Raw genomic sequence first — 17,808 nt, 5'->3', positions numbered from 1 at the left:
CACGTCACAGTAAAATTCAATTCTTTACTCAGCTACCACTCGACTGCTTCCTCGGATCGACTGGGACCGGATATTCGCAACCGTCCGCATCTGTGGACTCCGTTTTAAGTCTTTCGCCGCTGGTGCGCGCTCAAAATATGCAACCGCGAAACTCACTGATTCGAAATGCTTAATCACACGTTGTCCCACCTCGTAGACTGCAACATATGTGAAAATAGTGGAGCAAAATCAGAGGTTTAAATTAGCAATTTAATGGTGGGGAATCAGCGACTGTTAGTCATTATATATGTAAAACAAGCTTATGTAACGTAAAGGTACAATAGTTGTCTTTTCCTTCATATTTTGTAATTGTAGTTTCATATGAATTATAGCTTGTATAGAGAAATTCTGTAAAATAGTGTGTGTGTGTGTAATGTCTGGTAATTGTCAAACTTATTTTTGAAATGTGGAAAATTTGCTTGCAGTCGTCTTACAACTTTCTCCATTCTTAGGTGAGTTTCCTTTGGTAATAACTGTCCAAGACATGGAATTCGACATTTAATACATCGCTTTTAACTAAATATGTATGTTACCATTACTGTAAAAGACGGTGCAAACAAAAATGCGTTGCCTGTGCCAACATAACAAAACAATTTCTTTAATATCAACTCCATTTCTCAAGTCGAAAATATTCCACCTTTTCGTTGAGGTTGCTATTGATCCAGAGGAAGCACTAAATTCTACGTGCGAAAAGCAGCGCTAATACTGAAACAATATTTCGTAAGTGCTGAAGTAATATTTACGCACTATAGCGAGACTGCCGTAATTTCTTGCTTCTGCAGTATCATTTTTCACGCCTTGGCCGACCCCCCTCCCAACACGCACGTATTAGGTACTTCATAAAGTTAAACATTATCGAATTAGGAAGTCCAGTGATTAAGTATGATCGGGAAGTTAGATTTTGAATATATTAGGAGAAAGAAGCCAGGGGCACGAATCGCGTAAATATATACAGGCTGTCCCATTTATCCTGACCACCCTAAATAACTGTTTGTCCAGACGCAAATTGCAAAATGTTTCATGCAAACGTTCTTTAGCCGTCAGAGGGACATCAATCAGCCTGATTGCCTTCGTTGTAGCTTTGTTTTTTAAAAAGATATGAACAGCGGTATGATTTTTTTAAATGACACCCTGTATTTTTTATTCAGTAATTCATTTCCTCTCCTAAACACCTATTCGAAAACGAAAGGCGTCAAGTGAACATGAGAGAAATGTGGTTTCGGAAGGACAGTGCTGCAACTCACACGGCGAGAGCATCCATGGAAGTGGTTTGACAACTGTTCCCAGGACATGTTACTTCGAGATATGGTGATGTTTACTGCCCCCCCTCCCACCCTTGCTCATCCGATTTGTCGATTTGTGACTTCTTTTTGTGGGGATATTTAAATTCAAAAGTCTACATGAACAAGCCTCGCACAATCGACGACCTGAAGAAGTCCATTCGTCAAGAAATTGAAGCCGTGCGGAATGAAATGTTGGACAGAGTCATGCGTAACTTTATGGAGAGAATCCAAATTTGTATCCAGCAGGAATGAATTAATTCCAAGACATTATTTTTCGAAGCAAATTAAAGTATGTATATTTCAAAACTGCTTTAAAAAATCTATCACTTAATGCTTGTTTTTATTATTTTTATCAAACCGTGTCCCAGTCATTCAATAGTGAAAAACACGCGTTTCCTCTGAACCACCCTGTATAATTAGAAACAAGAAGAAAAGCATTTTTAATAAAAAAAATCTTTGTGAGTTAATTATCATACATTTGATGAATTTTATACTTTAATGAGGTATCCTGCAATTACCAGCCTCAAGCGCCACCGATTTCGTTTTATCTTTATATATATTTTACGGTTAACAGACACATTATTAGAACATGCATCTTAGTTTATAAAGTTGCATCACTCGAGAAATGAACCCATGGAAGGCGAACATTCCAGCACAGAGCAATCTGTCCCACCAACAAGTCGTCGTAACACTAGCGAATTAAAGGCACACGGAAAACTTTATATTTTCTCGAGATTTTTTGAGAGTTACATCGAACTGCTACAAGCGACTGATATTTCTGTTTTGAACTTCATCTACACTACGGGCCATTAAAATTGCTACACCACGAAGACGCGAAATTTAACCGACAGGGAGAAGATGCTGTGATATGCAAATGATTAGCTTTTCACAGCATTCACACAAGGTTGGCGCCGGTGCTGACAACGTGCTGACATGAGGAAAGTTTCGAACCGATTTCTCATGCACAAACAGCAGTTGACCGGCGTTGCCTGGTGAAACGTTGTTGTGATGCCTCGTGTAAGGAGGAGAAATGCGACCAATCACGTTTCCGACTTTGATAAAGGTCGGATTGTAGGCTACCGCGATTGCGGTTTATCGTATCGCGACATTGCTGCTCGCGGTGGTCGAGATCCAATGACTGTTAGCAGAATATGGAATCGGTGGGTTCAGGAGGGTATTACGGAACGCCGTGCTGGATCCCAACGGCCTCGTATCACTAGCAGTCGAGATGACAGGCATCTTATACGCATGGCTGTAACGGATCGTGCAGCCACGTCTCGATCCCCGAGTCAACAGATGGGGACGTTTGCAAGACGACAACCATCTGCACGAACAGTTCGACGACGTTTGCAGCAGCATGGACTATCAGCTCGGAGACTATGGCTGCGGTTACCCTTGACGCTGCATCAGAGACAGGAGCGCCGGCGATGGTGTACCCGACGACGAACGTGGGTGTGCGAATGGTAAAACGTCATTTTTTCGGATGAATCCAAGTTCTGTTTACAGCATCATGGTGGTCGCGTCCGTGTTTGGCGACATCGCGGTGAACGCACATTGGAAGCGTGTATTCGTCATCCCCATACTGGCGTATCACCCGGCGTGATGATATGGGGTGCCATCGGTTACACGTCTCGGTCACCTCTTGTTCGCATTGACGGCACTTTGAATAGTGGACGTTACATTTCAGGTGTGTTACGACCCGTGGCTCTACCCTCCATTCGATCCCTGCGAAACCCTACATTTCAGCAGAATAATGCACGACAGCATGTTGCGGGTCCTGTACGGACCTTTCTGGGTACAGAAAATGTTCGACTGCTGCCCTGGATAGCACTTTCTCCAGGTCTCTCACCAACTGAAAACGTCTGGTCAATGGTGGCCGAGCAACTGGCTCGTCACAATACGCCAGTCACTACTCTTGATGAACTGTGGTATCGTGTTGAAGCTGCATGGGCAGCTGTACCTGTACACGCCATCCAAGCTCTGTTTGACTCAATGCCCAGGCGTATCAAGGCCGTTACTACGGCCAGAGGTGGTTGTTCTGGGTACTGATTTCTCAGGATCTATGCACCCAAATTGCGTGAAAATGTGATCACATGTCAGTTCTAGTATAATATATTTGTCCAATGAATACCCATTTATCATCTGCATTTCTTCTTGGTAGTGTAGTATAAAAAAAGTAAAATCCCATTGTCGTGTGGTCTCCTTGAGAGTCATACTGGTGACTGAGCCTGCGTTCTAACAAGTATGATGTAGCAGGTGAGCACAGAGACCGACCTTGCAGCTGCTGTATGGTGGCCTGGTACTCTGCGAGCTTCTCGTCGACGTAGTCCTGCGACTGACTGGCGATGATGGCGGCGGTCTGCGCCGCCGGGTCCTCCGGCGGCCCCGGGGGCTCCAGCGGCACGTAGCCCATCATGTCGTAGCCCGGAGGGGGCGGCGGCGGGTACGCGTACAGGTACTCCGGCGACGGACACATCACTGGCGAGGGGCTCTGCAACACAAGGCGCCTTCATTAGCGCGCCAGCGCCTCTTACAGGCTGCTTGGTACATTGTTAGCTGCTAAAACCACCACACCACAAAGAATAACAAGTAACGATATTTTACTTGCAGTGCGTATAACAGCATAGGAGAAAGATACATGATTAGGTTTCCTTCTCTTTTTTTATTTTCAAAAATAATAGTGGTAATTTAAGAAATTGTCTAGTTGGAGAATATATCAACGCAGGGGTGATTTTCTGTTTTCCAAATTAATTCTGTAGAAGCCTGTCTCACCGTTAGGAATCATTCCATACCACTTTTGTCCAATATTTGCGAGAATCTCGGATTTTGTCGGAAAGCCTGGCTTTTGTTGTGTTTATTCATTATTTCTACTTCTTTACCCTACCGGACAGTTACGAAAATATGCGGTACGCTTGTTATGCAAAAATATGTGCACCCCAGAAATTTTTATGAGGTGCATTCTATAAGTAATGCATCTTTTTTTCTCGGCCACTTTCGGTTGAAAACATGCAGAACTTGTTCCCGCTTCAGCCACAATTGCTTCATGAAGGTATCGTAGTTAGCAGCGCCATACGTCGCCTTCAAAATGGAGTCTGTAATGCAGGTGCGCTCCAAGCAGGCACCGGTCATTGAGTTTCTTTTCGCAGAAAACAGAGCATCGTAGATACTCATAGGAGCTTGCAGAATGTCTACGGAGACCTGGCAGAGAACAAAAGCATGGTTGGTATTGGACGAGGTGTCTCATGACCGCAACAAGGTAGCGCAAACTGTCCGATCTTCCGCGTCCCGACCGACCGCACAAAACTTTGACTCTACATCTACATTTATACTCCGCAAACCATCCAACGGTGTGTGGCGGAGGGCACTTTACGTACCACTGTCATTACCTCCCTTTCCTATTCCAGTCGCGTATGGTTCGCGGGAAGAACGACTGCCGGAAAGCCTCCGTGCGTTCTAGAATCTCTCTAATTTTACATTCGTGATCTCCTCGGGAGGTGTAAGTACGGGGAAGCAATATATTCGATACCTCATCCAGAAACGCACCCTCTCGAAACCTGGACAGCAAGCTACGCCGCGATGCAGAGCGCCTCTCTTGCAGAGTCTGCCACTGGAGTTTGCTATCACGGTTACCAAATAACCCTGTGACGAAACGCGCCGCTCTTCTTTGGATCTTCTCTATCTCCTCTGTCAACCCGACCTGGTGCGGATCCCACACTGACGAGCAATACTCAAGTATAGGTCGAACGAGTGTTTTGTAAGCCACCTCCTTTGTTGATGGACTACATTTTCTAAGGACTCTCCCAATGAATCTCTACCTGGCACCCCCCTTACCAACAATTAATTTTATATGATCATTCCACTTCAAATCGTTCCGCACGCATACTCCCAGATATTTTGCAGAAGTAACTGCTACTAGTGTTTGTTCCGCTATCATATAATCATACAATAAAGGATCATTCTTTCTATGTATTCGCAATACATTACATTGGTCTATGATAAGGGTCAGTTGCCACTCCCTGCACCAAGTGCCTATCCGCTGCAAATTTTCGCTGCAATTTTCTAATGCTGCAACTTCTCTGTATACTACAGCATTATCCCCAAAAAGCCGCATGGAACTTCCGACACTATCTACCAGGTCATTTATGTATATTGTGAAAAGCAATGGTCCCATAACACTCCCCTATGGCACGCCAGAGGTTACTCTAACGTCTGTAGACATCTCTCCATTGAGAACAACATGAAGGTGTTCTGTTTGCTAAAAACTCTTCAATCCAGCCACACAACTGGTCTGATATTCCGTAGGCTCTTGCTTTGTTTATCAGGCGACAGTGCGGAACTGTATCGAACGCCTTCCGGAAGTCAAGGAAAATGGCATCTACCTGGGAGCCTGTATCTAATATTTTCTGGGTCTCGTGAACAAATAAAGCGAGTTGGGTCTCACATGATCGCTGTTTCCGGAATCCATGTTGATTCCTACAGAGTAGATCCTGGGTTTCCAGAAATAACATGGTACGCGAGCGAAAAACATATTCTAAAATTCTACAACAGATTGATGTCAGAGATATAGGCCTGCATAGCACCTGCTCGACGACCCTTCTTGAAAACTGGGACTACCTGTACCCTTATCCAATCATTTGGAACCTTCCGTTCCACGGCTGTTAGAAGGTGGGCAAGTTCTTTCGCGTACTCTGTGTAGAATCAAATTGGTATCCCGTCAGGTCCAGAGGAATTTCCTCTGTTGAGTGATTTCAGTTGCTTTTCTATTCCTTGGACACTTATTTCAATGTCAGCCATTTTTTCGTTCGAGCGAGGATTTAGAGAAGGAACTGCAGTGCGGTCTTCCTTTGTGAAACAGCTTTGGAAAAAGGTGTTTAGTATTTCAGCTTTACGCGTGTCATCCTCTGTTTCAATGCCATCATCATCCCGGAGTGTCTGGATATGCTGTTTCGAGCCACTTACTGATTTAACGTAAGACCAGAACTTCCTAGGATTTTCTGTCAAGTCGGTACATAGAATTTTACTTTCGAATTCACTGAACGCTTCACGCATAGCCCTCCTTACGCTAACTTTGAAATCGTTTAGCTTCTTTTTGTCTGAGAGGTTCTGGCTGCGTTTAAATTTGGAGCGAAGCTCTCTTTGCTTTCGCAGTAGTTTCCTAACTTTGTTGTTGAACCGCGGTTGGTTTTTCCCGTCCCTCACAGTTTTACTCGGCACGTACTTGTCTGAAACGCATTTTACGACTGCCTTGAACTTGTTCCCTAAACACTCAACACTGTCAGTGTCGGAACAGAAATTTTCGTTTTGATCTGTTAGGTAGTCTGAAATCTGCCTCCTATTACTCTTGCTAGACAGATGAACCTTTCTCCGTTTTTTTATATTCCTATTTACTTCCATATTCAGGGATGCTGCAACGGCCTTATGATCACTGATTCCCTGTTCTGCGCTTACAGAGTCGAAAAGTTCGGGTCTGTTTGATATCAGTAGATCCAAGATGTTATCTCCACGAGTCGGTTCTCTGTTTAATTGCTCGAGGTAATTTTCGGATAGTGCACTCAGTTAATATCACTCGATGCTCTTTCCCTACCACCCGTCCTAAACATCTGAGTGTCCCAGTCTATATCTGGTAAATTGAAATCTCCACCTAAGACTATTACACGCTGAGGAAATTTATGTGAAATGTATTCCAGATTTTCTCTCAGTTGTTCTGCCACTAATGCTGCTGAGTCGGGAGGTCGGTAAAAGGAGCCAATTATTAACGTAGCTCGGTTGTTGAGTATAACCTCCACCCATAATAATTCACAGGATCTATCCACCTCTATTTCACTACAGGATAAACTACTACTAACAGCGACAAACACAGCACCACCGGTTGCATGCAATCTATCCTTTCTAAACACCGTCTGTGCCTTTGTAAAAATTTGGGCAGAATTTATCTCTGGCTTCAGCCAGCTTTCCGTACCTATAACGATTTCAGCTTCGGTGCTTTCTATCAGCGCTTGAAGTTCCGGTACTTCACCAACGCAGCTTCGACAGTTTACAATTACAATTCCTATTGATGCATGGTCCCCGCATGTCCTGCAATGTTGGAACGTGCGGACACTCTCATTCGAAGTGATTGACGAATCACGATCAAACACCTCGCTGCTCAACTGGACTTTTCTGTTGACACAGCGGAGACACTCTTCCACTACTTGAGGTACTCAAACGTGTGTGCCTGCTCGGTCCTCACCTCCTAACAGAATACAATAAAAAGCAACAAAGGACGAACTGTACGGAATTGCTTGCGCATTTTGTCGTACGTCGTCAAAGACAATGAAACATGGGTTTATCACTTGGAGGAGGAGGAGGAGATTAGTGTTCAAAGTCCCGTCGACAACGGTGTCATTAGAGACGGAGCACAAGCTCGGATTAGGAAAGCGGCCGAGTCCTTGCAACCGAACCATCCCGGCATTTGCCTTAAGCGACTTAGGGAGATCACGGAAAACCTAAATCAGGATGGCCGGAAGCGGATTTGTACTGTCGTACTCATGAGTGTAAGTCCCGTGTGCTAACCACTGCCCTACATCGCTCAGTTTCGTAACTTCGAACCGGAAACATAACAGCAATCCATGGAGTGGCTCCACACCATCTGTCCTCCGAAGAAAAAGTTAAAAGCCGCACTTTCAGCCGGTGAATTGATGGGGACGGTGTTCTGAAACTCTGATGGAGTTATTCGGTTTGATGTCCTCTCTCATGGCGTACCCTCAGGAAACTAAACCATTAGAGATGGGTCGTTCGCGAGCTAACAGGTCCAAAGGAATGGTTCACCAAGATGAATGGAAGGAGCGAGGAACGAATTCTAAGGAACGGTCTCTCATAGTTCACTTCGGTCGCGGCTTTACTTCTAGTTCCCGTGAACGGGAAACGCTTGGTCTTGTTCCAGCTTTGGTGCCGTTCGCGTCTGTCTCGGTCTCGGGCGCGGCTTTCTACTTGTAGTTCCCAGGAACGGGAAACGGTCGGTCTCGTCCCCACAACGGCACGTCGGCCGGTCTCGTTCCAGCCTCGGTCCCCTTCCCGTCTGTCTCGGTCTCGCTCTGCCGGACTCGCCCTTCTAAGCGTGGCCACTCGTCGCAGTTCCACTGCCGACTGCTCATAGTTCAGTATCGAGTTTTTGTTCGTTTCGTTCGCTGCGCACGCCCGTTCTAGATCTGTTTCAAACCTTTTTGGAACTCTGAACTTCTGGTTCTTTTCGTATTCTATTCAGCGTCCACGACCGGTAATTAAAATGTATTTTATAATTACGTGAATTACATAAAAATTACATGGTAATTAATACAATCTCTTCAGGTAACAAAACGGTATATCAGCTTAGTTCACAATTTCGACAAACAGAAGAAGAAATACTTGTAAAAAGGCAAGATTTTTTTGTTATTACAAATGCAAAGGAAGTCGGCATGGCACACATGAGTGGCCATTTTCCGTGTTTTTTTTTTTTTTTTTAATCCAACTTCATTGTTAAGGAAGGCAGACCAATTTACAACCGAATGAAGCCCGTGCTCCATAATGGAGTGTCTGGTGTCACATTTTGTAAAGAGAATATGATAATTTCTGCAATATTATTTCAGTTGTACAGGGTGGCGCACGAAATATCGGCCCCGAGTACTAGACTGCTCATTGTCGTCTACCAATAGTCATCTATTGTTTCGAAGTTGTTCTTTGCATTAGCTTGTTTGTTATTTCCTCACTGCCTAATTATTACATGTTTATTTATTCTTCTTGTAGCAGTCAACAAATCAACAAATCGTGCGTAATTGGCGAGCGGTCTGTACTCGGCACCGGTTTTTCGTACGCCACCTTACATTATTTCACTGTGATCAGCTACATAACGCTACAGCTTCAGTAAGGTGACGTAAGGCCGTCGCACTAAACGGAAATTATGTTGAAAAATAGGGTTTTGCAGAATCGAATCACGAAAATTACAGGTGTGTGAGAATTCTGTTATGGATAAAAACTCTCTACTCCAGAGGTGTGGGGGGGGCACCTTCCATCTTCAGTCAAATCTGCTACTAATTTTCAATTTTCCGTAAGAACCATATACCAAGAACTAATGAACGGTGAACAAGTAAAAATTAACAGTTCCCAAAAAAGAGCGATCACCAGTGAACTAGTTCTCAAGCATGAACGAGTTTACCCATCTGTGTTAACCATCGCTTCAGCGTGTTCTTGGCCATAAAAATTCAAACGAATTTCTCCTTCTCCTTGACAGACCCGAGGCCTGTCATACGTCTGCACAGCCAACAGGAGCTCACAAAACAAATTGGACTGTTCTTTCTCATCCATCCTCCAGCCCGGATCTCGCACCTTCCGAATTCCATCTGTGTGGCCCAACGCAGGATGCGCTCCGCGAGAAGCTGCACGTGGATGATGGTGAGTTTGCTGAGGCAGCAAGGACAGCGATACGTTGGCTCCGACGTCGGCCAGTAGAGTGGTACCATGGGGGCATACAGGCACTCCCAGCAACGTATCGTAAGGCCGCCGCACTGAACGGAAATTATGTTGAATAATAGGGTTTTATAGCCAAAAGAGCGGAAAATAACGTGTTGTTTTGGAACGCTGAATAAAACCAACCTGCTTTCAGAAAAACTAATCTGTTCCAGTACTTATCGAACGCCCCCTCCCCCCGTACATTTGAGTTAAGCAGAATCGGATATAAATAATTATTAATATTAATACAAATTATATTTTACGGTAATGCATGAATCTCTACTTTCCTAAATTACAAAACTGATGTCGAAGCGTAGATCGCTGCATCTTCTTTGAAAATTATTGTTGAGGCCATGTGTAGCAGTCTGTGTTGAAATGTGGTTATGGTTACAGCTCTGGGCGGTTGAGACTTGTTTCGAATCTGTTCCCTGACGTTATGGCTTATGTACATTGCCTGTTGTGTCTGATAGAGATACGAACCTAATTCGAAGAACTACGTGAATGAAAGAATTACTGTGTCACGAAAAGTAAAGTGGAATGTTTCAATTCAAGAAAAAAGGCGAAATAAATCAGTGTGCTACCATCACACCACCTAGCACGGAGTAATTCATATCGTCGACCTTTTTTTTATTTCCGTCATTGTTTCTTCTATGTATAGACTGACTGGCCAAATACTACATCCCTGTGTTACACCCTTTTCAATCCGAGTACTTCGTTCTTGGTCTTGTAACACTTAAATGCAGATGTACGTATTTTAAAAAAAATCATTTATATGCTATAAATATTGTATTTCGATTTTCTTGCAAACGTCGAAAGATATTTGTATGTGTAAAGAATGTTTACTGATCTGTGTAAGGATAATGTAACTAACTGTAATTTACACTGTGTTAATACTGATTAGGGAAATGTTAGGAATATGCACTGTTTAGCGGCGTGCCTTGACGCGAGTGGAATGACGTCAGATGCTCGTTGCACAGGCACTTGGCTGTAGTCTCACGTGGTCGCACCCGCGAGTTGCGTGCTATCATTGTGAGAAGACGTTTTAATTAGCTGCACGATCATAATTGATGAGCGTGGGCAGCTCCATTCACATCAAGGTGCGGTTCCATCAGACCAGTCAGAAGGCTGAAGTTTAATTTTCGCGCAGCAAAATGTTCATTACCTTGTACCTCCTGAACTATGTGCTATACAGTGATACAATTTTGGTCCGCCAGTGGTCATTGCTAAGTAAATATGTGCTCGCAAATTTTGTCTGGAACTACTGCTTCAATGTCGACGACCACTACGGCTTCATCTATTCAACATCGAACGACAGTAAGACTGTTCCACTTAATTCACGTTTTTTTCCAGTAGCGTAACGGCAGTACCCGGTGATATTGGTAAACTTTTCGTTTTAATAATAATGTGTGCAAAAGTTAGAAACATTAACCTAATAATTATCCCAAGTCATTATTGCCAAGAGGGCCATGTCAATACCTGTTACTGGAACACTCCGAGTGTGGTTTATTCGAAAAGCAAAACTAATTTTGAAAGCAGAAATAAAGGTATTTTTAATGCAGCTCAGTAACTTCACTGCTGAGATAAAAATTGTTTAGATTAACAATTATTCTTGTAGATCAAAAGTAAATTCAATTATCTGAAAATTAATTCCTGCCTCTTCAAACTATTCCTAAAGAAGATTTAAGTTTTGTTTCGTGTTTCATTGCCAGTTCCCAAGTTAATTGTTTTGTATCTACAATGACTAAACGCTACTGTGAGTTTACGCAACTATTTATCATAACAGTAGGCAGCTTTCAGTCACTCAGTGTGAGATTTATATAATCCAAATTCATTTCATTGTGTTTAGTAACGAGTGTAGTAATGACTAAACTTCTTTCTCCTTATCATTTCGTGCCGTGTTTTGTTACTACAAACATGTGTGTAGCCTTCCGTTGCCGGGCGTATTCAAATTATTACTTACTCATTCTACTCTCAATTATAATTACTTAGTGAATAGACAGTTCCCAAATTGGCTGCCGAGCATTTTTTTCATTTATTCCAAAAGTATTAGTAAAGTTAATTGTTTCGTATCTACAAACCTGTGCTAATCCTATTCGTTGGAACTATACGTGAATGATGAAATAATTCTTGATAATTGAACTACTTTTAACTGATAGTAGAGTAAACGGAATAACTTGTCCTCAGAGATAACTTGTTATAAACCTATCCCTCACTAATCGGTGTTACGTTTTCCTTCGGAACGACTGACTTGTCAGAACACGGTCAAACATATTTTCACGAAAGCCGGTAATGTAAACTCCTCCAGAACAGGCCCTGAAGGCCCAACGGTACTGACCGGCTGCCGTGTCACCCTCAATTCATAGGCGTCACTGGATGCGGATATGGAGAGCCATGTGGTCAACACACTGCTCTCCCGGCCGTATGCCGGTTTCCGAGACCGAAGCCGCTACTTCTCAATCAAGTAGCTCCTCAATGAGATTTTCACTCTGCAGCGGAGTGTGCGCTGATATGAAACTTCCTGGCAGATTAAAACTGTGTGCCTGACCGAGACTCGAACTCGGGACCTTTGCCTTTCGCGGGCAAGTGCTCTACCATCTGAGCTACCGAAGCACGACTCACGCCCGGTCCTCACAGCTTTACTTCTGCCAGTATCTCGTCTCCTACCTTCCAAACTTTACAGAAGCTCTCCTGTGAACCTTGCAGAACTAGCACTCCTGAAAGAAACGATACTTGCCCGCGAAAAGGCAAAGGTCCCGAGTTCGAGTCTCGGTCGGGCACACAGTTTTCATCTGTCAGGAAGTTTCAAGTAGCTCCTCAGTTTGCCTCACAAGGGCTGAGTGCACCCCGGTTGCCAACAGCGCTCGGCGGAACGGACGGTCACCCACCCAAGTACTAGCCCAGTCCGACAGCGCTTAACGTCGGTGATCTGACGGGAACCGGTGTTACCACTGCGACAAGGCCGTTGGCCGGCCAATAATGTAAAGGGGGACGTTACTGTTCCGTCTTGACTCTTGTACATACTGCGTGTTACCCAACTTCCGCAATATCTTACGCGTATTTTTTCAGAATTTCGCTCATCTTGCACAATTTTACACTGTCGAACGCATTTTTCAGCTCGATAAATCCTATGAATGTGTCTTGATTTATATTTAGTCTTGCTTCCATTATCAACTGCAATGTCAAAACTGTGTCTCTCGTGCCTTTACCTTTTTTAAAGCCAAACTGATCGTTGTCTAACACAACATCAATTTTTTTCCCAATCTTCTATATATTTCTCGTTTCAGCATCTTAACAAGCTGCTTGCGCGATAATTCTCGCACTTGTCAGCCCTGCAGTCTTCGGAATTGGGTGGATGATATGGTATACCGTCAGACTCAGATTCTACACACCAACGTCAATAGTCGTTTTGTTGCCACTTCTTCCAATGGTTTTAGAGATTCTGATGGAATGTTATTTGACCCTTCTGCCTTATTTGATTTCAAGTCTGCCAAAGCTCTCTTAAATTCCGATTTTAATACTGAACCCCCTATCTCTTCTATATCGACTCCCGTTTCTTCTTTTATCAAGTCATCAGGCAAGTCTTCCTCCTCACAGAGGCCTTCGATGTACCCTTCCCTCGGCATTTGACAGTGGAATTCCAATTTCACACTTAATGTTACCGCTCTTACTTTTAATTTCATCAAAGGTTGTTTTGACTTTACTGTATCTTGAGTCAGTCCTTCCAACAACAGTTTCTTTTTCAATTTCTTCACGTTTTCCGTGTAACCATTTCGCCTTCGCTTCCCTGCACTTTCTATTTCTTTCATTCCTAAGCGACTTGTATTATTACATTCCAAAATTTCCCTGATCATTTTTGTACTTCCTTCTTTAATCAATCAACTGAGGTATTTCTTCTATTACCCATGGTTTCTTTGCTGTTACCTACTATGATATATGAAAGTCCGAAAGAACAGACACCACGCGGATCCACTGCTGCGAAACATATAATGTAAATCGTGGTAGGAGGGGGGGGGGGGAGAGGAATCGAAAAGGAAGGGATTATTGATATCAGTTTTATCAGGACTTGGTGCGGTATCAGCAGCGACGTGTGAAAAAGTGTGCTGGAAGGGGATTCGAAGCAGGAGATCCCGGTTTCGAATCCCGGTCCGGCACACACTTTCACTCGTCGCTGATGCCGCACAAAGTCCTGATGAAGCTGATATCAGTAATCTCTTCCCTTTCCTTTCTCCCCCTTCTTCAATTTACACAACACCTTCTTTGTATCTATGTTTTTCTTTCAAACGTCTGTGATTTCCCTTTTTCCAACATAGGATTAAACAGCCAACCGTTTGCAGATGAGCGGTACATAAATTGACAAAGGTTTCGGCGTTGCTGCCTTTCGATCATGAGGTCCCGGGTTCGATTCCCGGCCGGGATGGGGATTTTTCTCCGCTCGGGGACTGGGTTTTTGTGTTGCCCTCATCATTTCATCATCATTCATGAAAGTGACGGGATTGGACTGAGTAAAGACTGGAAATTTGTACGGACGCTGATAACCGCGCGATTGAGCGCCCCACAAAGCAAACATCATCACCGTCATCTAGGTTTTGGCACGCCTAGTAGGTGTCAAAACCTACGTCAAAGTACCTATCGTTTATGAGCAACCGGTTGGCTGTTTAATCCTAAGTTGAAAATAGTATAGGGTTGCTGAATAGCAGCCACGTTCAAAATTGTAAAATTTCCCATTTTAAGATGTCCATTCCTCTTCAACTGAACTGCTTACTGAGCTATTTCTTGTCGCAGTATCTATAGTCTTAGAGAACTTAAAGCGTATCTCTTCATTCTTCAGTACATCGCAATACTTTGTATATTGATTCTTCCTGAATCGCCTCATAAACTTCAGCGTAGATAGACAAAAAGGTGACATATGTCTACGTATGAAATACGTTTTATATCTGACATGTGCATATGCGGGCAAAGTCACAGGTAAAAAGCTCATCCCAAACCCTTGGAACGATTTCAATCATATTTTATCACATATAGTGGTCAAAATAAATGTTGCATATTGCCATAAATGTAATGTTGAATGCACTGTGATCCAGAAACACTTTATGTTGTCAAACATTCGTTTGTTTGCAGTATAATTCTAGCGGAAACAATCCATTTTTCTAACGTGAGAGGGTAGTATGTGCAGTCTATGGCCACCGTGTAGCTTGTAAACATTGCTGTACTTGTGTCTCATTAGGAGTGTTGTATTTCTTCAGGATGGTTCGGACAACAACAACTTCCAATCAGAGGCTCCGTATAGTCACTCTAATGGAGCGGGGAATGAGAAACGTGCACGTTGCACCGAATGTCGCTGTGCGTCAAAGTGATGTCTCTAGAATATGAAAACATTTCTAGTGAAGAGATTTATCAGAGTATCTTTACGGAAGTGGCCGCAGAAGAAAAACGCAGGTGTTCAGGACCGATATTTGCGAATAACGGAAGCAGAAACCCTCAAGACAACGCTACTAGTCTACGGTAGCAGTTCGAAACAGATAGAGGAGTGCAGATATTAACACAAACGATACGAAGCAGGCTGAATGAGCAAGGATTACATGTCAGAATACCTACCAAGGCTCCTCCCGTAATAGGCGTCGAGCTTGTGTCGCATGGGTCAAAAAAGCACTCTGTGGAGTGGGAAGCAGTGGGACACAACACTCTTTCCTGATGAGGCCCGTAATAGCCTCCACGCTGATTACAATGAGATTCGTGTGTGGAGGCAACGAGACAACGTTGACACTGAACCTGCGTTGCATGCCGCCACCCTTATCAAACTTGTTCAGTCATGTTTTAGTGTGGGATCATGTATAGCCGCAGGACACACCTTGTGCCAATACATGGGAAGATGACGGGTGTGAAGTACTGGGATGACATCCTCGCATGCATTGTGGCTCCATTTGGTGAACGTATTGTAGTGGGATTCAAGTTTATGTACGAAAATGCCCATCCCCTTCATCACAATCTTGTAAACTACTTCCTAGTCGAGCATAGAATCAGTTGCATGGAATAGCCTCCATGTGCCCCCGACGTCAACTGCAGTGAGACTGCATGGATCATGCTGAAACGATCGATTAGCAATCTTCCTGTCCAACCTGAGACCTTACAGGGACTCATAGAGGACGCTGTGGAAGAATGGGACAAAACGAAGTCTTGCGTATGACATGCAGCCTAAGTCGGCGAACTTCGCGAAATGGAGATGCCACATGCGTAAACAAAAATAGCTGTTTAACGTTCCCGGTATTACTTTGACCATATCTGAGCTATGATCATTAAATATTCGGTTTCTTTGAAAGTCTATGAATATGGGCATTCCTTCATTTTATTCGTACGAGAGTTCCGACACCACTTCCTTCAGTGTCTTGAGGATCACAGCATTCCACTATTTTATCACACTAAAAAGGTCCTCTTTCTAAGGTTACGTTACTTTACGCGACCAGGCCGAGAGGCCCGCACTCCAGCTTCTTCTGTCTTCTGCTGCCTGTCTCCGTCCTCCAATTGCAGCAAGTCTTGTCTTATTCCACCCACCCATCTGTTCCCAGAACAACGTAAAGATAAATATTTACGTATTATGAAGTGCAAATGAACAGTTGCAGCGCTTACCTGTATGCACTTTAAATGTTCATTTGCACTTCACAATACGTATATTTTTATTTTGACGTGGTTCTTATATTTTTGGAAACACCATTTTGGCTACCTGGATTATTTAAAAATGGGTTCCGGCCCGAAACCAGTCATCGAGTAAAAAAAAGTAATTTCCAACTTTGGCTGTTTTTTTTTTTTTTCGTTGTACTGATTAACAGGAGCTGCTGACGCACAATTATTGCAGCATGCTGGAAGTTCTTGAAGAACCCGCAGAAAGTCATTTATAGACTGCATCTTCAAAGCTTGTATTTCAATTAGCAGTGTTCAGAAAGTGGTACCAGACACTGATGCTTTACTGTAAAGTAAAGTCAATAGATTTCATTGACATCCAGAATTTTAATTTTTAAAATTTGAATAAAATGGTCACGAAATACACATTGATGTCAATTTAAACTTCGTCTAGAAATGACATTTTTCGTAATGCTGAACCATTCTTAAAAATTACCAGGTTTCGTACTTCGTGTGTTCGCCTCACCGAGCGAGGTGGCGCAGTGGTTAGCACGCTGGACTCACATTCGGGAGGACGACGTTTCTATCCCGCGTCCGGCCATCCTGATTTAGGTTTTCCGTGATTTCCCTAAATCACTCCAGGCAAATGCCGGGATGGTTCCTTTGAAAGGCCACAGCGGACATCCTTCCCCATCCTTCCCTCAGCCGATGAGCCCGATGACTTCGCTGTTTGGTCTCTTCCCCCAAAACAACCCAACCCCAACCCTCTTCGCCTCATCAATTGAATCGATAAAATCAAAAACCACTAATGTCCACATTTTTCGCAAAATAAGATAATGGGGGATTATGTATCTTTGAAGGTAGTGACACTGATTGTGACAGAAGTACCTCATGTATACTTAGTGATTTCAATGTTACGAGATGGTAAATTTTACTATTTTGTTCAGAAACGCCTCATGTCCAGTTACATGGAGGCGTTTCTACACTTAATGAGTGGAAATATCATTCTCTTTGGTTTCTTGGCAGTTTATGTTGTGTCTTAAGGTTGTTGTACCCGACTAATAAAGAGCTATAAACGTTGTATGACTGTAGTGCAACTAATATTACATTATTAAATTGTTATAACTATTACTTCTGTATTGCTAAGCCATTTTTAACATGAGTGATATAGAACCAGCAAGAAAGAGAAGGAAAGGCATATAAAGGAAGCGAGACTGAAAAACAGAAACACACAGATTAAAGGGGAAGGATGTTTTGCCCGAAGCCCATTGTTTACATTGCAGCACATATTGTAATCTGTTTCGTTATTGATACATTAATAAATCACACTAAAACGCCATTTGTTGCAATTTATTTGATGCAGAAATCCTCATGTCCACACTTTTGAGCAGAAACCCCTCATCTCCAT

The 17,808-nt window shown here is 43.3% G+C and overlaps 1 protein-coding gene and 1 pseudogene across 1 annotated transcript in view; both read right to left on the bottom strand.

Moving 5' to 3' along the window:
- The window catches only part of LOC126195574 (uncharacterized), a 217,236-nt gene that overhangs the window by 178,088 nt on the left and 21,340 nt on the right, over positions 1–17,808 (bottom strand). The window contains exon 3 of the mRNA XM_049934200.1: positions 3,597–3,813. Coding sequence (XP_049790157.1) covers positions 3,597–3,813 — 217 coding nt within the window. The remainder of the gene's footprint in view (positions 1–3,596; positions 3,814–17,808) is intronic.
- On the bottom strand, positions 12,635–12,752 carry LOC126195944 (5S ribosomal RNA; annotated as a pseudogene).

This window comes from Schistocerca nitens, chromosome 7, assembly GCF_023898315.1.
Source record: "Schistocerca nitens isolate TAMUIC-IGC-003100 chromosome 7, iqSchNite1.1, whole genome shotgun sequence".
NCBI lineage: Eukaryota > Metazoa > Arthropoda > Insecta > Orthoptera > Acrididae > Schistocerca > Schistocerca nitens.
This window is presented reverse-complemented; position numbering and strand designations above follow the sequence as displayed.